Genomic DNA, 25283 nt, shown 5'->3' with positions numbered 1-25283 from the left:
CAGTTGTAAGATCATGTTTCACTATAAAATGCACAAAGTTAAAAAATAGAATTTGAGAGGAGCAACACCCTCACTACGCAGGGCAGGCCTCGCTCAGCACTTTTAAAACATAGCTGCTCATTTTTAGTGGGGCACACAGCAGCCAATGTGGGATTGTACACAATCCACGCTCATGCTGCAGAAACCTCCTATACTTCCATGGAATTTATAAGGCAGAGATATTCTATTCTTATGCTGACCACTGTGCAGTGCCTGTAACTTAAAATGTTATCAAGTGGGAAGTAAGGCAGCATCAGTTTTTGTGCTGCTCTGAGGACAAGATGCTGCACCTTTGTGTGATCGAGTTATCATCTAAATCCCATTTCATTTCAGCAACAAATTGCTCGTCCTTCTCAAGAAGAAAAGGTAGAAGAAAAGGTAGAAGAGGAAAAATCAGACAAATCAGAGAAAAAAGAGGAGGAAAAGAAAGATGAGGAGGAGAAGGATGAGAAGGAGGAATCTAAGTAAGTGTATACATACTGAAATGCATTAATTCACCCTAGATTGCAGGTTTTGGCAAAGATCAGAACAGGATTTGCATTAGCCTGCCAGTGAAATCTGGACTGAAAACTATTTCTTTTGTGTATTAAACAATTGTTTTGGACATACAAATTTCTCTGTCTTGCTGAGCTAATCAGACCAGTGGAAAAAGCAATGGGGTTATTTTTTACACATGTAATGATTTCCATATCTTGTTAGTTTGGGCTTTTCTCATATGTTCTAGCACAGTATTCATATTTTCTTTGAAGTTGACAATATCATGTATCTGTGTTACTCTCTAGCAACTGGAAGTTGTGGGCAATAAGTGAATTCTGTTTCACTAAAGGCATCTTTTGGGTTCATGGATTTTTGTTTGTGGGGCTTAGGGTTAGGTTGTACATTGATTTTTCAGGGATATCTGCTCACAATGGCTCTCTGAATGTGACTGAATTACATTTTACCTACTCCCAGAGAGAATACCAAAGAAAAGGACAAAACTGAAGTTGCACCAGAAGAAACAGAGGAAAGGGAGCAGGCGGCTCCTCGGGGCCGAAAAACCGCCAACAGCCAAGGTCGGCGTAAGGGCAGAATCACAAGATCAATGACAAATGAAGCTGCTCAAGCAAATGCTGCTGCAGCTGCAGCCACTGAAGAACCACCACCGCCTCTGCCACCCCCACCAGAACCTTGTGAGTAGCATTTACAGGACTCCCAGGGCCCCAGCTGCTCGTAGGCTCCTCACTGACACGGAGCCATTGCCGGGCATGCAGTGCACTTCTGTTTTCCTGTTTAATATTCTAGCTTTATTGTTTATAATTTTGTGACAGTGTGGAGCTGTTAAACTTCACAAGTGTAACTTCATGAATAGTGCATGTGCAATCAGCTGACTGTTAGAATGATGTGAGGGGAGAAAAGGCAGTTCAGCCCTTCTGTGATAACACCTTGTCTCCCTGACCTCTCTGCAGGGTCTGCAGAGATCCAGATGCCTGTGACACAGATTCACTTACAGGCTGCAGCTCACAAAGGATGTTGTTAAATAATTGGCCTGGTATTTGAGTACTTCAGGGAGCTTCATAAGCTGAAATAGATCTTAGCAAGTTGTTGTTGTTTCTGCATTAGATGGCAAGAGGCATTTTTAAAATAAAATGTTACTTTCTTGGCTGGTTTGGTTAAAAAAGACGATGCAGTCTCTGAGTGTATTTTGGAAAAGGCTGACCTAATTTGTGGTGGTGCAGAAATACCAGAATATCTTGTGGCTGGTAAATAATTATCCAGGATGGCAGGGCAGGTTGTTTTTTTTCTTGCAGTGCTCTGCTGTGGCAAAATTTGTTGCTGCTTGTGCTTCAGCTGGGTAGTTACAGGCAGCTGCTATTCTAGAACTTGTTACAACTCTTTTGTTACTCAGATGTTCTGACTATAAAGGACAGAGTAAGTGGGAACATCAGTTCTTGTGTAACTTAAAACAGCAGAGATTCTGAGAAGCATTCTTGCTCCATTGATACCGTGGGTTTTTTTAAGCAGTTGGTTTTTTAAGGCTGAAGCAATAGTGGGTTCTGCTTTCGTTTTCTTTTGTTTTATTTTTAAACCCTTTTTGCAGGGTTTTCTGGAAAATCCGAAATAGTTTTTCAGTGGATCAGATACTTTATAGTGTCCTACTTTTGTGGTTTGTTAATGGAAGCTGTTGCAGGGTCTTTGTTACATGCTGTCTGTAATGGCAGATTTTATGGAAAGGAAATGGAGGCTGGTGCAGCTCAGCGCTGTTCAGAAATTTAAACAGGATGATACAAAATCCAGAGGAGTGAATGAAAAGCACTTTGCACTGAATCATACTTAGTTTCCTGCTTGCTTGCACTTACTGGTTTTTTTTTGTTTTCTTTTCTTTTTGTCCATTTATCCAGTTGGAGACTCAGTTAATGCAGGAACAGTAGATTTCTTGACACCACTAACAGCACTGAACTAGCTTATCACATGTTGGATTGCTGCTTTTAGTAGCTGATGGTAATTACTGACATTTAAAATAAAATTTTAGTGATTAATAAACCAAACTTACTTACAAATGTTCCTTGACAGACAGTTAATCACAGTTTTGTAGGCAGAATAGTTTTGAACAGTTTTCTCTACTGAGATTGTGGTGGTTCCTTCTTTATCTCTGACTTGGTTTAATGGAGATTGACTGCTTCCCTCTGACAAGAGAGCTTTCCCCAGTGACCTGAGCCAGCCAAAATGTAAATAGATTTCTTGACTATGGGATGCATAATTGGTGCCATGATAATGAGTCCTGGTCTTTCCTCTGCTCAGTGTCTTTGTTTCTCTTGCAGCTTCTACCGAGCCTGTGGAGACATCCCGCTGGACAGAAGAAGAAATGGAAGTTGCTAAGAAAGGTAAACCTTGTAAAGCCTTTGACTTCCTTCTGGATACTTGCATTTACAAAACTTCAAGGATTTACTGAATCACTGAATACATTTGCTGTGACTTTCACCAACACTATGCTGAATAATTTGCAAACTGCTGTTGGTTTTTTAATGAAAAAAGAGAAAAAGCAAACGTCTTTAAGAGACAAAATGATTTTTGAGACTCATGTTGACTCTTTTCCTATGGGTTACTTAGAACTGTTTGGACAGCAGTACTTCCTATCTTACCCTCCCATAGGCATTGTTGTTCCATTTGCTGGGGTTTGGATAGCTGAGTTACTCATCCTAGTAAATACTGGTTCTTTTACGTTTGACCAGGTCTAGTGGAACATGGGCGAAACTGGGCAGCAATTGCCAAAATGGTTGGGACAAAAAGTGAAGCTCAGTGTAAGAACTTCTACTTCAACTACAAAAGGAGGCACAACCTGGACAGTCTCCTCCAACAGCACAAACAGAAGGTGAGTGCTGTGGACATTGAATATTTTGCAGGGGAAAACTCGTATCTTTCTGAAGTCATCCATCACACTTCACTAAGGCTGTTTTGCAATCTCCACTTGTTTCCTTTTCTACTTGTTTTTTTGTTGTGACATAAATCTCCTAGAAAGGGTGGCTGGTACTCACTGACCTGTGACAGTAGCCACTCCTTGCTTTGAAATGCAACAGAAAGCTTTGTACCAGGTAAAACACTCGAGCCTGAAGAGTTCTTCAGCGCTCTGAAAGCCACGTTCCTCACCAGTGCATGAGCAGCTGTAGATGTACAGCAGCTCCTTGAAACACAGCAAGCACTGACCTTACCAAACAGAGCAGGAGAAGTGGTGGAAGTCCTGGAAGTGAAGGTTTGGGGGCATTTAAAGTAGAACTCTGTGTGTTGAAATCCTCTAAGCTGCAGTGCTATCCTGGTCTTTTTGCTGCAGTTGTTCTGTAGTCCCCCAAACATGCCGTGGTTTGTTCCCAAACTTGTTTTTGGTCAGGAGCAGCAAAAGTTGGCCTGAAGTTGAGTGTCCCCTTGTTGACTGTGCTAAACAGAGATTCTCTGTCCTTCATTTCAACCTCAGACTGGTAAATGGGAATGCAGTAAAAGGCAGTAATAGCTGTGAATTCTCACTACATTGTCAATGCTGTGTCTCTCAGTCTTCACGAAGGCCCCGAGAGGAGCGAGATGTGTCACAGTGTGAGAGTGTTGCTTCAACTGTGTCAGCTCAGGAGGATGAAGATATTGAAGCATCCAATGAAGAAGAGAACCCAGAAGACAGTGAAGGTAACTTTTCTGGGAAGGAAACTTGTGTGTGCACAGAAAGGAGTCTATGTTTGTGCTAATTGTCTGCTCAGAAAGCTGTGTTCCACTTCATGATGTTGTTGTTCAAATGCTCTTTCAGTTGGATTTCAGCAATTTGAACTCACTTGAGGGGATGAAGCATTTTTAGAATTTAGCAGCCTAAAGATGTTGCTGCTTAATACTTTGAGATGCTTTGATTATGCTGTCATCTGGAGTGTTGAAACAAGTTGAATCAAATACGTGTAACCTTTGGTAGCTGATAGTCTCAGAAAAGCTTCAGACAAGCAAATTCAAGTGGTGTTTTTTTTGTTGTTTCTTTTATATATATTTGTTGGTTGCAACTGCTAATTTATAGACACTCAATGTCAGTCAGTCTTGGCTGGCCTTTTGTGGAGCAAAAGGCAATAGAATTCACGAATGATGAATGAGAGAAGATGACTAAGTGTTGGGTTTTCAGTAGTTGGTATTTTTTAGTTGCAGTGTTTGTGTAATTCAGCCAATTGTTCATTTCTATAATAAGTCAAAATTAATTGTTTTGCAGATGGGTTGGTTCAAGTTGATGGATCCTTTTTGCACCCAATTTGTCAGATTTCATTAATGTTAAACCTTAATAACAAAATATTTTTTCCCCAGGTGCTGAAAATAGTTCTGATACAGAAAGTGCTCCATCTCCAACTCCAGCAGAACCTGCTAAACCAACTGAAGAAACTCCATCTGAGACTGCTGCTCCAAAAGTAACCACTGAGGCCCCAGCAGAGCAGGAATCTGCCATTAAACCTGCAACCAGCACATCTCCCTCCTTAACAGCTCAAAGTGTATCAACAGCTGAAACTCAGAACCCCGAGCCGCAGGTCAAGGAAGAAATAAACACTGAGGCAGAAGAGCCTATGGAGGTGGACAGTAGAAGCCATCCAGCTGAAGCTAAGCCTGTGATTACTCTTCCAGTTCATACCAAAGTAGAACCTGTAGAGACTGAAATGAGGCTACCAGAGAATATTCAAGTGAAAATAGAGAGTGATACCAAAGAGAGAGAGATGGACAAGCCCAAGGAAAAGTCAGAACCGGAGGAAATGGACTATAGCCTGTCCCAGCAAGTTACTACAGCCAGACAAGAATCCCATTCAGATAATGATTCCAGTGCCACCTGTAGTGCTGATGAGGAAGTTGATGGAGAACCTGACAGACAGGGGTGAGTAGGGCTTTGAAAGGACAACCTTTGGAGCTTTTTCTCTTTTGGGAATGGCTGACACCACTGAGGGTATTTGAAATCTTTTCAGCATTGTGTTGGTGCAGTTCCTGTGTCACCCCAGTGTGGCACTGGAGCCAATGCCCCCCTCCCTCTCAGTGGTTTAATATACACACAGTGCCAGGGATAGATGTTTAAATGTCAAAAGTATCCAGTGTCATGGAGTGCATGTGGGCTTTGGAAGAGTGCAGGTGGTGGTGTTTCTGCACTCTCTTGCCTCTTCAAACATCATCTTTCCACAAATGTCTTAGCCCTCCATGTGAAATTGTTCTGTTGTAGACTCTGTTTATTTTCTGTGGACTAAATACACGTAATCCTTCCTACCCACTGTGCTTTTCCAAAGCACTCTCTGTAAAGAAGGTTGCATTGTTGGAGTACTGCATACATAAATTTCTGATGTGGGAGATTCTGAGCTCATATTTTGGTATTTCTGTGCATTATGAAAATGTAGCAGCATCTGTTGCCTCTTCTACTACATGTGCTGTGGGACAAAACACAACGTGGTTCTGACTCTTTAACTCTTTGTCCAATCTGATAAATGTGTTGGTTTTTTGAATTTAAGAGTTTTGCCTGTAAATTTTTAAAGATGTGTAATGTTGGTCCTTTTGGTGATATTTTTCCCTTCTGTCTCTTTTTCCAGTATCTTCAGCAGAGAGTCAAAGCCCTCACTGTTAAATCCCACTGGGTCAATACTGGTATCATCCACGATAAAGCAAGGGCAGATGGACCTGAAACAGCTTCACCACCGAGCTGCTGTCATCCCACCTATGGTATGGGGGATTTTCAGTGCTGTTTCAAGGAGTGTTTGTTACCCTTAGACCTAGTCACAACACTAAAGCAGGAAAAAATCATTAAACAAATGAAGAAAAATATGATTTATTTATTATCATATTTTTCAGGGGGAAAGGAGGTTAAGTACAACCAAGTATAAACCCAGTAGCTTAAAACCAGGTGTGGACCTTTTGAAACACCCAGACTGCAGGGGGAAGTTGAACTCCACAGTTGCTCCAGGAAGTGCCTGTGAGGGTGTCCCTGACATTGTCCCCTCGCTGTCCCCAGGTTTCCTGCAGCCCCTGCTCTGTCCCCATGGGCACCCCTGTGAGTGGTTACGCGCTCTACCAGCGGCACATCAAGGCCATGCACGAGTCAGCCCTGATGGAGGAGCAGCGCCAGCGCCAGGAGCAGCTGGACATGGAATATCGGAGCGCTGTGAGCCCCTGTGGCACCTCCAAGAGCCCCAGCGTGGAGTGGGAAGGTTGGTGTTCCCACACCTGGGCTGGGATAAGCCCGTGGTTTGTGTCAGTGTGTTACACTGCTGCCTCATGGGAGAGCGACAGTTTAGTGTGATAAGGAACTGATAACGAACTGCTCCTTGCTGGAAGGAACCTGCCCACTCTGCTGCACTTACTGTTGAAGGGCTACCTTGTAGCCCCTTTATATAAAGGCAGAAAACTGGTTCCATTTGGGTCAAGCCCAAAAATGAGTTGTTCCTACAGAGGAAGACGCAATGTGTGGGTAAGAGGAGCAGATGATTCTGGTCTAGGGGAGCCCTTTCAGAAGCTTAAGGTGAAGGTGGGAGTATGAGCAGAGTTAAAAGGAATATTTTACTGCATGGAGTGCATGCATGGACACTGAGCACTGAAATAGGGCACAAAAGGTTGGTGGAACACAAGTTTAATTTTAATTAAACTTTAATTAAAAAGTTTAATACTTCTTTTTAATTGCACCGTTTGTACCTGATGGGTGTGTCTGGCATTGGAATAGGCCCTTTGTTAAAACTGTGCTGGAAGTTGGACCTTTTGAGTCCAATTTCTAACTCATGATTCTTCTCTTTCTGATACCGTCAACCTTCCCAGGAAAACCAGTGGCCTATATGCCTTATGCTGAGGTCAAGAGAATAGAACAGGAAGCACAAGTGCAAAATCCAGCCACAAGGTCAGCATCACCCTACAGGTTATCACCAAGAGAAGTCAATAAAGCCTCTCCCCAGCCTGAGATGAATGCAGCTCGCTACAGTGTCCCTCCAGGTAAAGATTTGGAGGATCAAATTATTCTCTAAACAATTTGTGAATTAATAGAAGAATAATAATTTTCTCTGTGTGCGTGTGAAGAGGTGCTCAGTGTTTTTCTAGCCCAGTGAGGCTGTTTTTGTTCTTCATTGTTGCATCCACTGCATAACATGTATTTTAATAAGCAAATAGAATGGTCTGAAAAGTATCAGAACAGCAAAGAGGCAGTCATCAAGAGATTTTCATTTTCATACAAGCACTGTCCTATTCATGGGTGGCCTTTCTTATGAAGGGAGCAGTTGAGGAAAAGGGAAAGCAGCTGCTATCCCTGGCATTAGTTTCTGACTGTAATCACTCTGTATTAAAGTCTGAATGTCTTATAAAACAGTGAAGTAACTGACAAATCTTACTTCTGAAACTTGGATTGAAGCTTTTCCCTTCAGATTATAATGTCGTGCTAAGACAAGACTAATCAGGGAAACTTAGATTATGCTTGACTCAGTTGCATTCCATGTAGAGAATAAGAACTTTTTAAAAACAGGAAAATAACTAAATATTGGACATAGTGAATTGCAGAGCTGTAAATACAGCTAAAGTAGCTTTTGGATATTGTGAAGCAATTCCCATTAGAAGTTGTCAGCTGAACTGTGCTATTTCTGTTCACGCTGCAATGTTTAATGTACAATTTTTCACCCTCAAGTTCTCCAGCCAGCCCCTCACCAGGTGATAACCAATATTCCCGAAGGAGTTCGCCTGCCCACAACCAGACCCACGAGACCACCACCACCACTCATTCCATCCTCCAAAACCAGTGTGCCATCAGAAAAACCTTCCTTCATCATGGGAGGCTCAATCTCACAAGTAAGAGAATTATTTGAAAATCTGTTTTACATCTTTTCTTTTTTCCCCCCTTTCTCCAATCTTCAACTTCTTGTACTCAGTTATGGAGTCACAGCATTAACCCTTAAGAACTACCTGTACATGTCATTCTAAAAGTCTGGGAATTACAGGAGCTTTAGAAATGGAACATTTACTCACATTTAAGGGCATGGATATCCAGTTTAGGTGACCTGCATCTCCAAACTACCAGTGATACTCCACTCCTGCTGCTCTGTGCTTGGGACATGGCAGTGGGGTACTGTAGCATTTCCAGATGGGATCATAGTAGTTTTAGCATTCTCCTGTAAAGAGAGATGTGAATCTTCATTCCAGAAACAAGAATTAACATCTATTTGTTGTTTCAGGGAACACCTGGCACTTATTTAACATCCCATAGTCAAGCTTCCTATGCCCAAGAAACTGCAAAGCCATCAGTGGGTTCTATATCTTTGGGGCTGCCAAGGCAGCAAGAGTCAGCTAAATCTGGTAAGGAAAGGAAAGCTGACATGTTTTATACAGACTATTTAATGATCCACAATTAAAGAAAATTAAAAAACCTCAAACTTTTTCTTTTTCTTCTCCTCGATAGCTTCCCTGCCCTATATCAAACAAGAAGAATTCTCACCCAGAAGCCAGAATTCCCAACCTGAGGGACTCCTGGTCAGGGCACAACATGAAAGTGTGGTGCGAGGTAAAGAAAGTCACACAGATTAAGAAACTCTTGTCAGAGCCTGAGAAAACCAAGAGAATTAGCTGCTGAAGTGTTATTTCAAAGTATTCTATGATTATATAAGTATCATAAGATTATAGGGTTAATCTCTTCTCTGTTTTCCAAGGCATGTGTATTTGTAGCTGGCTCCTTCTGTCTGCAGGGCTCACTTAAAAATATTTGTTACAAGACATGCCATTTTGAAAATAAAGTTGCTTACTAGAGCAAATACATCAAAAGAAAATAACTGCCATGAATTAATGCTGTAAAATACTTAAAGTCTGTAAAAGACTATATTAAAAAGGAAATAGCCTAACTGCCTCAAATGCCTACTGTTAAATTGAAATTTCCCCTGTATTTTAATGTAAATTAACAGTTCTCACTAGAATTTTTAATTATTTCAAATGGAGTGGATTTTTTTTCATTCTCTTATTTATCAGGATGTCTTATTATTTCAAATCAGGTACCACAACGATACAGGAGGGAAGTATAACACGAGGAACTCCAACCAATAAAGTTTCAGTTGAGACCATTCCTTCTTTGAGAGGCTCCATAACTCAGGTATTTTACCTTTTGCTGGGAAGGCTGTGGCAAAACAGCATCTTCAGACTATCACTGTGAATGTGTTTGCATGTCTGAAAAAGTAAATTAATATCATGGGGTAGGAACTGCCTTGAAACAAGAACTTCCAATCCAATCAGATGTTCAAACCCCACTGTTGCTGAAGTCAGCATTACCACAATTTCATCTTCATATATATGAGTTTTCAAACCTTCTCAATACTACCAGAGCTTTTGGTAAACCTAACTGAGGGCAACTTTCATGAAAATTGCATTATACCTGAGTTTAAATATTCAAACCAAGTGTAACCAGTCTTGTGCAGATGCTATTTGAATCCAAGAAGGGAAATTCAGGCCTTTTGTCATTTTAAATGATGCTGTTCTGGTTGGTTTGGGGTCCCAGAATACAGAAAGCAATTGCCTCAATTCTGCTTGAGATGAGAAGGGGAGCTTTCATTGCTTTGGACAGAAATAAAACCTAATGGCACCATTAAGTATGTGGTATATGTTATCTTCCCTGCAAATGGTATTTATAGGGTAAATGTTCCAGGCTGTGAAATGCACTGGTAACCTTGTCCTTCCCATTCTTCTCTCTGTTATATGTGTTATGTTAATATTTTTTAACAACGTAGCAGAAATAACCTTACTCATTAGGTTAAGTGTCCATAATAGAGGCAGAAGTTTAAGCCATACTTGATAAATTAGTTGGTTTTATAGACCTAAAAAGTTTCTTTGGTTTTGTTGCATTTTCCCTTCACTGCTGCCTATTCTCTATTGACTCAGACCATGTGAATTTATTGATGTGCTGGGTTTGAACACAGGGTACCCCAGCTCTGTCCCAGTCCGGCATCGCCGCCGACGCGCTGCTGAAGGGAACCATCACCCGGCTGGCTACAGAGGACAGCAGCCCAGAGAAGTGCAGAGAGGAGGCTTCAGCCAAGGGCCATGTCATTTATGAAGGCAAAAGTGGGCATATTCTATCTTATGATGGTGAGTATTTGTATATTCTGCTTGATCCAAGTCAGGTTCTCTTTTGGTAATCCACAGCTGAAGTGTTTCTGCTTCCAAGTGGATGCATGTGTTTAAAATACAGTTAAACTAATCCTTTGCCATTTATTTCCTATTTGTCATGGAATGTTTTTTTTGTGAAAGGTTAAATAACCAGGCTTAAAATGACCTGTATTAAAATTAAAATAAGTGTATCATGTAACTTTAAACTTCAGTTGAAATACTGATGAGTAACTGAACAAGTAACTTTTTGACAAACTATAAAGGATCTTTTTAAGATTGATATTTAATGTTACAATATTATATTGAAGTTGTGTTAAGTATTAATGACCTGTGGTCTCATTAATGTGATATTCATGTGTCTTTTTTTTATTGTCCACATTTCCTGACCACACTCTTGTACATTTTGCCAGCTATTAAAAATGTCCGTGAAGGAACAAGGAGTCCGAGAACTGCTCATGAAATTGGTTTAAAGAGAACATATGATACAATGGAAGGAAATATAAAGCAAGGGATGTCACTGAGGGAATCTCCAGGGTCTGCACCACTGGAAGGTAAAAACAGCCACTTCCAAGATGTTTTATCTTTTGTCCATCGATGTAAGAGTATTTAGAGTTATCTTAGGGTGCAGACTAACAGAGAAGTTAGATTTAAATCACATTACTGACCATATCCATGCAACAACACTGCAGTTAAGAGTGTGCTGGAAAAAGGACTGAAGTAGATCCCAGTTTTCTTTTCTGTTTTACCACAACTGCAGCTTCTTCAGGTGGCACTTCCTGCTCTCAGCACATCTGACACATGTCCCTGGCTCTCCACAGTCCCAGTGGTGCTGTGGAGCTCAAACGCTGGGTCACACCAGCACAGCCTCTGCCGCACCCTTTAGTTAAATATTGGTACCACACTGCCCTGACCTCTTGCATTCCTGCAAGAAACCTCTTTGAACTGCAGGATCCTGCTGCAGGGCATCCCTAGTGCTGTTGTGTTTTAATAAACTGTAATCAAACAAAGCCTGCAGAGGCCAAGGCAGGTCATTATATAACTTTTCTGATTGCTATGTAAAAATACAAATGCAAGAAAATGTTTTCTGCTTCAACCATGGAGTCTTGCTCCTTAAAAGCATTTTGTCCCATCTTCAGGTAGCCCTTAGAGGCTATTTTGGGGACATGTTCATCAGGTGGCACAATGTGAGTGTGAGGTTTGTAGGCTGTACACAGAAATTCAGCATTGTCTCTAAGTTGCTGATGCATTTGGCTCATCTTTGGGCTCTTTTGGCATCTGAGAAGCTGCTCTGGTACTTTTATGCTGTGTCTCATCACTGACACATTTTCTGGCCTCAAACTGTAAAATTATGAGTGTTTTGAGGGCTTGGTTTAGATTCTTACTATAGGCACAGTAAATTCATCTCTTCTCCAATGATTCACTCTGAACTTTGATAATTTGGAGGATGCTGAGGTATATTTTGGAGTGTTTTTTTCTTTTTGTTTCACTTCCCACCATGAACACCTTTCTTTCTAGGCAAGGAAAGTGGAGTGTGAGAAAAGCAGTGACTGCTTTTGAAACAAAGGTTAAGCTTAATTATAAAAAACACCTCCTGTTTTCTAAATATGTTAAAACTTGCAACTGTGCAATAGCACAAATACTTGAACTGTTTTATAACATGTTGCTGCAATGCCTGGCATACTGAGGCTTGGCCCTCTGGGCACTGCCAGGATACAGATACCATCTCTAATGTGTGAGAAGGAGGGGGTTTGTTGGTTTGGAGGTTGGGGGTTTTTAACACTTGTTCAATTCTCTAAATTACCTTCATTTTAATTTTAGGTTTAATCTGCCGAGCGCTGCCTCGGGGTAGCCCACATGCTGAACTAAAGGAGAGAACAGTCTTGTCTGGCTCTATAATGCAAGGTGAGGTATTGCAGGTCTAGAAAGGGGAGCATTAATTAATCCTCAAAAATCTGGATTTCTGAACCTTAAACTGTGGGAGCTGTGTTAAAGGTGGAGCTTATTTTATGAAATGTTTTCAGAGCATAAATCAGCAACTTTCTGATATACTGTGTTCAAAGCTAGTCTGTAAACACAGATTTTATTTCTTGTTGGAAAATAAACCTTTTAATGTGAATACTTGGTAATTAGCACTTTTTTTTTAATGAACACTAACAACTCTGCAGATGCGTTTATTTCTTTTATTTCAGCATCTGAAATAACATGGGAGGTTTTCAGTAATATACTGAGTATTTGTTCAGTATTATTTTTGTGATGATTTTTTTAGACTTCAGAGTGTCTTAGCATAGACTACAGCAAACCAAAGTTCCACTGTTACGATATGTAGTTGTCACTCTGCTTATGAAAACAGAGACTTAGCAGCTATTAATACCATTCTTTCTGTAAAAGGCACCCCAAGAGCAACAGCTGAAAGTTTTGAAGAAGGTTTGAAGTACCCCAAACAGATCAAGAGAGAGTCACCTCCCATCAGGACGTTTGAAGGAGCCATCACCAAGGGGAAACCATATGATGGGGTCACCACCATAAAGGAAATGGGTCGGTCCATCCATGAGATCCCAAGGCAGGACCTGTTAAGCCAAGAGAGTCGCAAGACTCCTGAAATGGTGCAGACAACCAGGCCGATCATAGAAGGCTCCATATCTCAGGTAAATCCAGAAAGCACTGTTACACTCACACAGATTCAGGAGTGAATCTGGTCAGGCTGTGGGAGCTTTTTACCACAACGTGACCTTAACCTGAACTTTTTCTCTTCTTCAGGGCACACCCATAAAATATGAAAGCAACTCTGGCCAGTCTGCCATCAAACACAATGTAAAATCTTTAATCACTGGACCAAGCAAGCTGCCCCGGGGAATGCCTCAGCTGGAAATGGTGCCAGAAAACGTGAAGGTGGTGGAGCGAGGAAAATACGAAGATGTGAAGACCGGGGATGCCGTGCGGTCCCGTCACACGTCCGTAGTCAGCTCTGGTCCCTCTGTTCTCAGGTCAACTCTTCATGAAACTCCCAAATCACAGCTGAGCCCTGGGATTTATGATGATACAAATGCTCGGAGGACACCTGTGAACTATCAGAGTCCAATGTCCAGGAGTTCACCAATGATGAATAGAGTTAGTGAGGGTATGTCATTCCTATCCACAGTAAGACAAAAAGTTTTATTATTTTAATTTTTATGTACTCCATTCTTCTTTATTTTATTCTAGTGGCTTTTCTCAATTTGGAAGTTGACTAGAATGAATTTTAGAAGGCTGTAAGGTGTTAATTCAAATAAGAAAATGAAAATCTGCCATAATAGAAGGGGAGAGTGGGAAGGCAGTTCAGTCTCAATTTGCATTTGATTATGGATCACATTGAAAGTGGTACTTACAAGGATAACATTTTAAGAGCAGAAGCTATTCCTGAGTTAGAGGTGTCTAGATGAGGAAGATGATATAATGAAGTATAAGCAATCTTAGTTTTAAAGTACAGTTCTTTTGGCAGAAGTGTTTTGTGATATAAAATGTTCTCTGCTTTATTGTATCAGGTTGCAGTCATCAAGAATGTTCCTTGGGAACCAGTGTATTTTTACAGTTAAATTTTCAATAGAAAAATAGGCATTTTGTTAATTTGGGGTTTTCATTGCTTTTAGCTGGAATATCTTCTGGGAAGCCAGCAAATCATGAAAGGAAGAACACACTCACTCCAACACAGAGGGAGAGTGTGCCAGCAAAATCTCCAGTCCCAGGGGTTGACCCTGTAGTGGCTCACAGTCCTTTTGACCCTCACCACAGAGGAGCAACTCCTGAAGTCTACAGGGGTCACCTCCCTCCTCATTTAGATCCTGCTATGCCATTTCACAGAGCTCTGGATCCTGGTAAATACATTTGTGTTGGCTTTTTTTAGTTTTAGAAATACTGTGAGCTTTGTTGCACAGAAAGGATACCTATATAAGGCAATTATCAATGGCCAAATATAATGTATAAGGTTATAAATATTTATTGTTGTGGTTTGATTTCAGTTTAGTGGGAGTTTAATATTGAAGCAGGAAACTTAGTAAAATAGTATTGTATAATGCTGTAACTTCCCTTCAGAGCTGCCAGCTTGCTTCTGTTTTGTTAAAAAGTTCAGACAGTATTTTTAGATAAGTATTTGTGGAATGTATTAAAAGCTTTCAGGAAAGCTATGCAAAGAAGGATGTGGAAGAGGCTAGAGAGTTAAAGTATAATTCTATATAATTATATATAGACTTATGTATTCTTTATAAGTCTTCTGTTCAGGACTGTGATTATTCTCACTGAGGGATTATCAGGTTATCCCTGGCGATACTAAATACAGTAGACTGTATATTTAATAATCCTTTTAACCCTCTGTTTACTTCTATGAGGTATTTTCTACCTTCTTTAGATATTTCAGCCTTTTACATTTTCAGAATTTCAGGATTTATGTTTTTATTAAAGTATCTCTCCAATCTGGTTTGTTTAGCACTCTCAGTGTGCATGCAGTGCAGAAATTCAATAAAACATCAGTATTAAAATGCTATTTTCACTCATTTGGCACTGGCTAGAGAGACTTGATAGCGCCTCTCATTGAAGCTTTACAAACACATGGAAGTTTGATTTGATCCAGAATCATCCTGCTTCCTAAATGCATCCTTTTGCCTTCTCTCACCCTCAGCTGCTGCTGCTTACCTGTTCCAAAGGCAGCTGTCCCCCACACCAGGGTACCCCAGCCAGTACCAGCTGTACGCCATGGAGAACACGCGCCAGACCATCCTCAACGACTACATCACCTCCCAGCAGATGCAAGTGAACCTCCGGCCTGATGTCACCAGGGGACTGTCCCCCAGGGAGCAAACTTTAGCTCTCCCTTATGCAGGAGCACGAGGTGGGCCTGGCTCTCTTTCTGTAATGCTCTTAAAAGTGTGTTTTGGCAGTGCCAGCTGTGGTTTGAATGCACACATACATAGCTGTGTTGATCCTCTAGTGATCACGGATGTCTGACAACTCACTTGCAAACTGCCTTTTGTGGAAAGGAAAACCACCTCTATAATCAATATTTTTAAGGAGAACGCTCTGAGAGTTACTAGTGTTCGAGAGCCAGGTTGTTTTCTGCTTGTTTAAACTGATGGTCAGAACCACGTTTAGCTCATCATCAAATTTCAGAAAAGAGAATTATATTGAAATGATAACTTCTTCAAAAGAATATAAAAGCAACGTCTAAAAGCATAATGTTGGTGAAAAGCATGCTGATTGTTTTATTTTTTGGGTAATACCCCAAATTGCTAAAAGATGGGATTATTGAGTAGAGGTGAAGTGCATTTTTCCAAAGGGCAATTAAAGGGAGTGATACAAATGCAAATTCTATCTTAGTATGTTCCTAAATTGCTGATTGCCAGATCTAAGAGACTATAACCAGCTGGAATATAATTCTACACTTGCTTTATTCTTATATTTCCACTAAACATTCGTTGCTGACTGTTACCAGTGAACAGAACATAAAATGTGTAGACCATGTCCTGGAGTGGCCATTCTCACGTGTGTCATTCCTGACAGGAATTATTGACCTGAACAATATGGCTCCCACTATCTTAGTGCCTCATCCTGGAGGAACGAGCACCCCACCCATGGAGAGAATCACATATATCCCTGGCACCCAGCTTACCTTCCCTCCCAGGCCTTACAATCCTGCTTCTCTGTCACCAGGTAAGAGCTCTCATGGCTTGGTGACATTTCTAATTGTCTGACATGCTGAGATAATTGACCATCTTTATTCAGCTTTCATTAATACCATGTTTTGATGTTTTCTCAGGAGATGCTTTCTGCACGCATCTCGCACTTGGATAGCAAAGGGTTTTTGATGATATCCTGTGTAGTTACAGTAGAAGTGCTGTCAAATTCTGAATTTGCCTCATTCTGTTCACTAACCCCAGTTTACATGTGTTGAAGGGTGGAATTGGGGTCTATAAGCTGTGTAGTTTCTAACTGTATAGAAACCAGTTCAGTAAAAGGCTTTTGAGCCTTCCACTGTCACTGTATGTTAAACTTTTGTCTTCCTAGATAAGTGGAATTAAAATGTATTTGGGAGATTTTGCTGTAAGTCTATGGCAAAATATATTGGCAAGTGTTTACATCATCATGCTTCACTTAAGTATCTCTTTTTTTGCTCCTTCATTTTACCTTGTGGACCTTCCAGGACATCCCACGCACCTGGCAGCCTCTGCAGCTGCAAATGCTGAAAGGGAACGGGAAAGGGAAAGGGAGAAGGAACGGGAAAGGGAGAGGGAACGTGAACGAGAGCGGGAAAGAGAACGAGAACGGGAGAGGGAGAGAATCACCTCAGTCCCTGCTGAACTTTATCTCCGACCAGGTGAGGGCACATGGACACACTTGGATCAGTTGTATTGTAGACTGTAACTGTTCATTTTATGCAGTCACTGTTAGCAAATACCATTTACAGTTTGCATTTACTCTGCACTTCAGGCAGGTTCCTGTTGCCGAGCAGTTCTGGACATAATTTCAACATCTGCAACTTCTCGAACTTTCTCTCAAAGCAATGCAGCACCTAAAGGGGAGTGAATCCCAGCTGTCACTGGCACAGCTTGCATGTCATTTAGAGCATTGTAAATACATTTAAATCTTTATACCTACCATCACATCCAGAGTGGTGGAGACAACTGGGAAGGGATGTGGAGGAGACAGCATTGATTTACAGTGCTGCACTGTTGTAAGAATAATCATTTATTTTGTTTGTTCCCCTCCACTCTGTGTCCTGCAGGTGCAGAGCAGCCTGGCAGACCCGGCAGTCACGGATATGTCCGGTCTCCATCCCCCTCTGTCAGAAGCCAGGAAAACATTCTGCAGCAAAGGCCAAGTATTTTCCAAGGAACCAATGGGACAAGTGTAATCACACCTTTGGATCCTGCTGCTCAGCTACGTATCATGTATGTTTTAGAAGTTACTGGTGTAGGGATATCTGTTCTAATATGTGAGCTTATTAAAAGGTGCATTTAGGGTTAAGGATATTTCACTATATGAGTGCTCTTGAATTTATCAGAGCATTTTCACCAGTGCATTTTGGATAGAAATCAATGTCAGAAAAGCTTTGCCTTTTTGTCTGTGTGGCTGTAGTTCTTTTTTCCATGTGATGTAATTGAGGCTATTCAATGTTTGCCCACAGGCAGCTCACCCCCGGAGCTCCCTCTATCACTCAAGGCTTGCCAGCTTCCCGTTACAACACTGCTGCTGATGCCCTGGCAGCACTCGTGGATGCTGCAGCCTCTGCTCCTCAGATGGAAGTTGCCAAAGCAAAGGAGAACAAGCACGAAGGAGCCAGGATAGAAGAGAACATGGGACGCCGGTCAGCTGTGGTGACTGACCAGCAGCAGATGGAGCAGAAGACGCTGGAGGTAGAAAAGAGGCCTGTGCAGTGCCCCTATACATCTGCAAATTACTCTGGTGGCAAGTCCCAGGGACAGACTTCATCAGTAGTCTATTCAGAGGCTGGTAAAGAGAAAGGACCTCCTCCTAAATCCAGGTACGAGGAAGAGCTGAGAACTCGAGGAAAGACCACAATTACTGCTGCTAACTTCATAGATGTGATCATCACTCGCCAGATTGCTTCAGACAAGGATGCTCGAGATAGGGGCTCTCAAAGTTCAGATTCTTCCAGTAGTTGTACGTATCTTAGTAACTCTCTACTTCTTTGCTGTCTGTCTTAGCCTTTTAGGGAAATGATAAGATGTGAAATGATTCAGATGTTTAATGATAAAATATTCAGCTCTGCACAGCAGAAACACTTGATAGACAAATACAGTTTTTGCATATAGTGACTCTTGAAAAGTCAGAGCTGCTTGCTTTATTCAGATGCCATGCTACAGCATGAAATGCAGGATTGTAAGAGTAATCTTATCAGAAGTCAGGAAACTGAAAATTACTTGGTTTATGTTGGAACAGTGTTTCATGGACATATTTGTATCACCATGGTTATCATGAGAAGGCAGCAGTGTTTTGACTTTCATTCACTGGTGCCATTTTAATGGAAGCACCCGTGTTGCTAAGTATAGGCAACAAAACTTTTCTGTCATATTTACGTCTTATTCCACAACCTTTGCTTGATATTCAGTGTCCTCACACCGGTATGAAGCTCCTGGAGATGCCATTGAGGTGATCAGCCCTGCAAATTCACCTGTACCTGCTCAAGAAAAGCTACAGCCCTATCAACAAGAGACCCCCAAACCAAGCCAGGCAGAGAGTAAGTTTATCTCCATATGCAACATATTCTCACTGTCATCTTTTTTAAATTTGTAAGCACAGAAATTTCAAACCTTGAAGCTTAACAGAGTGACCTTTTCTTTTTCAACCAGCTGACCCCAACAGGCCGTACGAGGGCCCCATTCACCGCTACAGGACACAACAGGAGCCCCCCTCACCCCAACCACCTCCACCTCCCTCTTCCCAGGCAGAGGGGATGGCACATGTGCCCAGGACCCATCGGCTCATCACCCTTGCTGATCACATCTGTGTAGGTTTTATAATTATGGGTTTTATTTGAGAGTATTATAAAATATTGTATCTGAATTTATAATCTCATTTGTTGCCATCAGTCTCGTCCAGTTCACAAATACCTACACTGTGGCCAATGTCTAACCAAGATCTCTTTTCTACTTTTTTTTGGTCACATCCAGCAAATTATCACACAAGACTTTGCTAGAAACCAAGCAGCTTCTCAGGCCTCTTTGCAGCCTCCCACCACTACATTCCAGAATTCCACCCCTGCTCCAACGCCTGTTTCTGGCCGGGCAAAGACCTCGAACCGCTACAGCCCCGAGTCGCAGTCGCAGCCTGTGCACCACCAGCGCCCAGGGGCCAGAGTGTCCCCTGAGAACCTCTCTGACAAGGCCAGGGGAAGGTAATGCATGGATTCAGTCTAACTGCAAGTTTAACTGATGCCCAGATATGATATTGATATAAAATAGTGCAGTAATCTTGGTGCAGATTGGAAGTAAAGGCACCTTTTGGTCTTATTTTTAGGCAGAGTCTGTCTCCTATTGTTTTGCCAATTGCTTGGCTCCATAACATAACTGCTTTCCCTTTGCTACTTCTGATTAATTTCCAGTCTTTAGAGGGCTGAAGACGTTTAATTACTTAAAACCTAGCAGAGTTGTTATGGATAATTCAGAGTCATCTTTTTAAGATCACCAGGCTTACTAAAGCATGTAACATATAACTACACATAAGCAGTTATGTAATTCTCCAGTTGCTACATGAGTTAACTACTGCTATACATGCATTGAGAGTAATTATCTGTCTCTGAATTGTGGATGTAGGCCTGGAAAATCTCCAGAGAGGAGTCATGTCCCTTCAGAGCCCTACGAGCCAATCTCACCACCTCAGGTCCCGGTTGTACATGAGAAACAGGAAAATGTTCTTTTGCTTTCCCAAAGAACTGAGCCTAGTGAACAGAGGTAGGTGTAAAACTGACTTGGGCTAGGATACCTAGATTGTTTTTTACTTTATTTTTAGATTATTTTTTAATTTATGTATGAGTTGTTTGGTTTTTTAATTCAAGCTTATTTGTCAGAGTGCTGCTGCTTAAGCAAACTCAGTTATTATGGAGCCTCACGGTGTTCATATGACTGTTGTGGTTTCTGCCTGACTGCTTTTGGGAAGATTTAAATGTGCACCTTACAAGTTCTGTCTCTTTGACACGTGTTGGTCTTGGCAGGACTGACTCTCGCTCTCCAGGCAGTATCAGTTACCTGCCTTCGTTTTTCACCAAACTTGAGAACACTTCACCAATGGTAAAATCCAAGAAACAGGAGATATTTCGAAAGCTGAACTCATCTGGTGGAGGTGACTCTGACATGGGTATGCAGGTCTTGCCTTTTCACTCAATTTTTTCAGCTTAAGCTTTATGTGACTTCCACCTGCAGATATCCTGACCTAAATATGTTCAAATAATACAAATTAATATAAATCTATGAATATAAAACACATATAATAATTTATGGCCACAGAACTGGAAGATTGTTAGATTTTTTTTTTAATGCTGTTTTATGTAGGACTGTCACATTTAATCTTTTTAACAATTTGAGAAATGAAAACCACATAATTAATGAGAGAGTTGTTAAAACCTGACATTATTCTAACTAACTGTGTGTTTGTAGTTTGCTTTGTATCAACTTTAAGTAATGCACATTTTCCTTTTTGGAAAGATGTGTTGAAACTAAATGGTTTGTGTTTTTTTAGCCCTTATGATTGTCTGTTAAATGACATTTTAATATAGTTCCAGTAATGAACACTGACATGGTGGAATATGATACTAGAACTATATTTTTGCTTTTTTCTTGTGCAGTAGGGCTACCGGTGCTCACTTAGTGATCATCAGTACTGAAAAACTCAGTGAAATGTTGTGTTTTATTTGCAGCAACTGCTCAGCCAGGGACTGAAATATTCAATTTGCCAGCAGTCACTACCTCAGGTAAGTTCTTCAATAAAAGAAACAACATGTGTTTCAGAAGAATGTAATATCTTTAAATGTCTTAAGTTTTTATTCTCTGGGGAGTCCAGTAAAAGAGGAAAATGGTGAAAATTTAAACACTAATATCCTACAAGAAAACTTGTTTGCTGCACCATAAGGAAAAGCAAAATGACCAAATCTTTCCCCACACCCCTTTTTAATTTCTCCGAGATGCATTTTTTGCCTCCCTTCCCACCTTTCCCTGTGTTTTCTCTTCTCTCCCAGGTGCAGTCAGTTCTAGGGGTCACTCCTTTGCAGATCCTGCCAGTAATCTGGGTCTGGAAGACATTATTAGGAAAGCACTGATGGGAAACTTTGATGACAAGAGTGAGGAGCACGGGGTCGTAATGTCCCAACCCCTTGCAGTGGCTCCGGGCAGCTCCGGCGCCGCGGTACCAGCGAGTAACGAGACACGGAGGGAAGAAGCCAATCCATCTCCAAATTCAGGTATTGCAACTCCCAAACATCCCAGGGCCTTAAAGAAAATAAATAAATCAAGGGTTTGAATAACCTGGTGTCACTGAAAATCACTTTTTTTCCTCTGGAAGTGATAGAGGTGGTGTTTGCGTTATCATCCTGGATTTTCCAGGATCCTGTGACAGCACTGATGGAACAGGAAAAGGAGAACCAGGTGTATTGGATACCTGAAGCTTCTCAGTGCTGCCTGATAATTTATAGAAACAAACAAAGGCTAAAATGTGGTTGGTGAAATCTGTCCCTTCTGTTGCCAGGTGGGGCAGTCAGCAAGCAGAAACTCATTGGCAAGTCAAACAGTAGGAAGTCAAAGTCTCCAATTCCTGGGCAGGGATATTTGGGAACTGAAAGACCTTCTTCTGTCTCATCTGTACATTCAGAAGGGGACTACCACAGACAGACTCCAGTGTGGGCCTGGGAAGACAGGCCTTCATCAACAGGTGAGGAATGGGCTTCTTTCAGAGAGCTCAGATGTTGTACTGTAACGCTGGATAATTGGCCAGATGTTTCCAACATGTGGGGGTTTTCTCAAATGGATTTTCTGCTAATTGTCACAACCCAAGCCAACACAGATCTCTCAGAACAGCTCGTGTTTTTGCCTTTTGGTGCAGGTTCCACCCAGTTTCCGTACAACCCTCTGACCATGAGGATGCTGAGCAGCACCCCCCCGACCTCCATCGCCTGTGCCCCCCCGTCCATGAGCCAAGCAACCACTCACCCACAGAACAGGATCTGGGAGCGAGAGCCTGCACCACTGCTTTCAGCACAATATGAGACTCTGTCTGACAGTGATGACTGAACTATGCAGATTATTATTTTTTTTTTAATTTGCGGGTCAAAAAAAGAAATCTATTTTTGACTTGTGCCCACAGAGACTTTCCAAGAGAGCAAGGGCCACACAATGAAGAATTGATGGAGAGTCCGTGAAATGCCTTCTGCACAGGCTGTGTGTTGGAGGATTGTGGTCGAGAAGGTTGACTTACTAAAGATAAATATGTAAAGAGTTTTTAAAAATGTGGACTATTCCTGCTCTACATCTATTTGTAAAGAAAACCATAATGTCTTTTAAATCATTCTTCTGTAAATAGAGAGTACTTTTTGCAGTGTTTTTTTCCCTTGCTATAGTATCTGGTGTACTTATGTTCAAATCATTGCCTAAACTTTGGGGGTCATTTTGTAATTTTTTTTAAGCATTTTCTCCAGTGTAGAATACTCTTCATAACCCTAGCCTCCCTCTCAGCCTAGCCTAACCAGAACCCCAGCCTCCCAACCATCATTGCCCATTTAATGCCGTGCCACTTCCTGCAGGCATTGTGCTTTTATATAATTTTTTTTTCCCTAGACACACTTTCTCAGTGGTGTTCAAGCTCTTGTGAAAATGTTGATTTTTAAGACTGACCCCTTAGTGACTTCTGTACATTAACATACTCCGGTTCGCTGGAATAAGATGATATATTTCTTTGGAATTTTAAATTCTGCCACATTGTAAATTTTTGGTGCAGTTGGTTTTATTTAGCAACACTGCAGAAATATTATTGCATGGGTATGTTATGGTTCATTTTTAAAAGGTTAAAGAAACAAAAAAAGAACAGCTTCTGGAGGCATACCTCACTGTTATGCACACTGGGAATTTTAACTGTGCCCTAAAGCCTATTCTTAGTGTTCTCTGTTTCTGCATTGTATGCAGTCAAAACAGGCTACTAAATTTTACTGTCATATTTAACCACAGCAAATGGCTTTTCTGAACAGAGGCTCTGGGTGGGTTGATAAATCCTTTAAGAAGAAAAACCTCCACATCCCAAGTTTAAATAAAACAAAGTGCTTTTATAGAATAATTGAGCAACACACGAGTCAACTACGTGGCTTCTGTTACAACCAGTTCGAAATAGGTACTGTGATTTTTTTGCCCTCCTCCAATCTGATTTTAAAATCTTTATGTAATAATTATTTTGAAGTCTGCGTCCCGGTCCCTGTCCCTCTAAGCAAGCTTTTGGTGGAAGTCCTTACAAATGCTTGGCTTAACTCCTGAAGTGTGCAATACTTGTTAGGGTGATTTTTATTTTTAGATTGTATATGGTACTAGGAGAGTCTCCTTAATCATTCATCTATCAATGCTTGCTATGGTATGCTTGTAGCTCATGTACACATCCGTCTGGGTAACGATGTCACAGGGTGTCCTGACATCCATCTCCAAAAGCATCTTCATTTTATGCTGCACTGACCTCAGGAAGTGAATTCAAATCTTCCAGGGTAGAAGGACTGATTCACAGATAGCACTGAGCGGGGGGGGTGGCGTGGTCTGTCAGATTCCAAACTGCTTTTGCATCTCATTGATCAACAGGGTCTTTGCCTTCGAGTTATTTTCCGTGAAAAGTATTTTGGGGTTTGCCGCTGTATTTGTGATGCGTTGTATGGAAGGTGTAACGCAGTGTGTAACCTTGAGTCGTGTGGCTCTGCATCCCTTCAGGGACTGTGGTGATCCACTTACAAACAGGAAGAAGCACAGAACTATTTATCAATAGCAAATTTATTTTCAGTCCTTTATGGAAAGCCTTTTTGCCCCAAGTGTGGGAAGCAAAATTCCAAAGGAACTCATTTGGAAACTTGACACTGTTGAAAATACAGAACTATTTTGCTACTTTTTTTACAACACTGCATCAGAGTAGACCCGTTGGCAGTCTTAAATCTTCTTGCAGTCTTTCTCTGAGAAAGATTTCTCTCATCCTCCCATCCTTTACCCTTCCGGCTTGAAGCAGTGAAGTTTTCATCCTGTTTGTAGACCTGTGCTCTTATTTTAACTTTCTTTTTGTTCCCAACAGCAACATATACTGGAAAACGAGTTGATCTGCCCTTTTTGTAGATTTAAATTTGGAGTGGAAAGTTAAGTTCCATTCTTAAACTCACTCGTTCTCACTTTCTTAGTGTAACAAATACAATGTGAAAGAGGCATGTACAGACAAATGTCTTTGCTACCTGTACAGTAAGTATAGCATGTTCATTGCAAAGCTTCATGTTACTGCTGCAGCAACAGCAAGATATCCAAAGTAGGATAGTCACTATCTCCTAAGATACAGCTTGAGTGGCATTTGCACATAAAATGTTGCTGCTTTTTTTGTTTGTTATCCAAGTTTTAACTTCTCCAGTGTAAAAACCTCTCCAGAGCCTAAGTTAGGGTTTACCACAATTCCAGTAATCTTCAAGTATGGAATTACATCTGCCCTGTTTCAAACAGGAAGGTGTTTGTAAGTCATGTTTACAAAGTGTAGTTTACTACAAATTTTTACCTGATTTCTGATCAGCGCTTTCACAATGCTTTCATCTTGATATGGTTCGTGATTCTGATATGAAATCATTTAAGACTTGAAAAACCCATGCATCATAATTTCCACACAATGTCTTCACTAGACAGTGACTTCTGGATTCAGACCAATCAATAAAGGGGATCAGTTCTCCACTTGCTTTTCCTGTGTCTCCCTCTTGTTTTGCAGCATCAGGCAAGACCCTGCTCCCAGGGGTGCTGCAGGGTTCCCAGGTAACACTGCTGTCCTCCAGGCTCTGCCACTTCAAACCCCAAACCCAGCACTCTAGGGAGGGTTGGCTCTAATGTGCCAGAGCCTTTCTCTCAGTACAGCCATATTTTTACTTCCTAGCTTGCTGAGAACAAAGCTGTGTATGTGACTGAAGTTCTCCAGCT

The 25283-nt window shown here is 41.3% G+C and overlaps 1 protein-coding gene across 2 annotated transcripts in view; it reads left to right on the top strand.

Moving 5' to 3' along the window:
- The window catches only part of NCOR1 (nuclear receptor corepressor 1), a 55902-nt gene extending 30859 nt beyond the window's left edge, over positions 1-25043 (top strand). For both annotated transcript variants that reach the window (XM_042026287.1, XM_042026286.1), the window contains exons 15-47: positions 373-503; positions 991-1208; positions 2838-2900; positions 3249-3388; positions 4062-4188; positions 4840-5395; positions 6093-6222; positions 6512-6707; positions 7309-7479; positions 8162-8322; positions 8706-8826; positions 8930-9031; positions 9513-9610; positions 10431-10599; positions 11031-11171; positions 12439-12522; positions 13009-13265; positions 13378-13738; positions 14247-14471; positions 15272-15481; positions 16150-16299; positions 16790-16963; positions 17372-17537; positions 17774-18270; positions 18719-18847; positions 18960-19117; positions 19281-19504; positions 19923-20060; positions 20321-20463; positions 21023-21076; positions 21341-21562; positions 21847-22029; positions 22201-25043. In XM_042026287.1, the coding sequence (XP_041882221.1) occupies positions 373-503; positions 991-1208; positions 2838-2900; positions 3249-3388; positions 4062-4188; positions 4840-5395; positions 6093-6222; positions 6512-6707; positions 7309-7479; positions 8162-8322; positions 8706-8826; positions 8930-9031; positions 9513-9610; positions 10431-10599; positions 11031-11171; positions 12439-12522; positions 13009-13265; positions 13378-13738; positions 14247-14471; positions 15272-15481; positions 16150-16299; positions 16790-16963; positions 17372-17537; positions 17774-18270; positions 18719-18847; positions 18960-19117; positions 19281-19504; positions 19923-20060; positions 20321-20463; positions 21023-21076; positions 21341-21562; positions 21847-22029; positions 22201-22388 (6087 nt within the window). In that variant the 3' untranslated portion in view covers positions 22389-25043. The remainder of the gene's footprint in view (positions 1-372; positions 504-990; positions 1209-2837; positions 2901-3248; positions 3389-4061; positions 4189-4839; positions 5396-6092; positions 6223-6511; positions 6708-7308; positions 7480-8161; positions 8323-8705; positions 8827-8929; positions 9032-9512; positions 9611-10430; positions 10600-11030; positions 11172-12438; positions 12523-13008; positions 13266-13377; positions 13739-14246; positions 14472-15271; positions 15482-16149; positions 16300-16789; positions 16964-17371; positions 17538-17773; positions 18271-18718; positions 18848-18959; positions 19118-19280; positions 19505-19922; positions 20061-20320; positions 20464-21022; positions 21077-21340; positions 21563-21846; positions 22030-22200) is intronic.
- Positions 25044-25283: the final 240 nt, after the last annotated feature.

This window comes from Corvus kubaryi, unplaced genomic scaffold, assembly GCF_017639235.1.
Source record: "Corvus kubaryi isolate FWS band 111438036 unplaced genomic scaffold, C.kubaryi_AGA036_p1.0 37284, whole genome shotgun sequence".
Lineage (NCBI taxonomy): Eukaryota > Metazoa > Chordata > Aves > Passeriformes > Corvidae > Corvus > Corvus kubaryi.
This window is presented reverse-complemented; position numbering and strand designations above follow the sequence as displayed.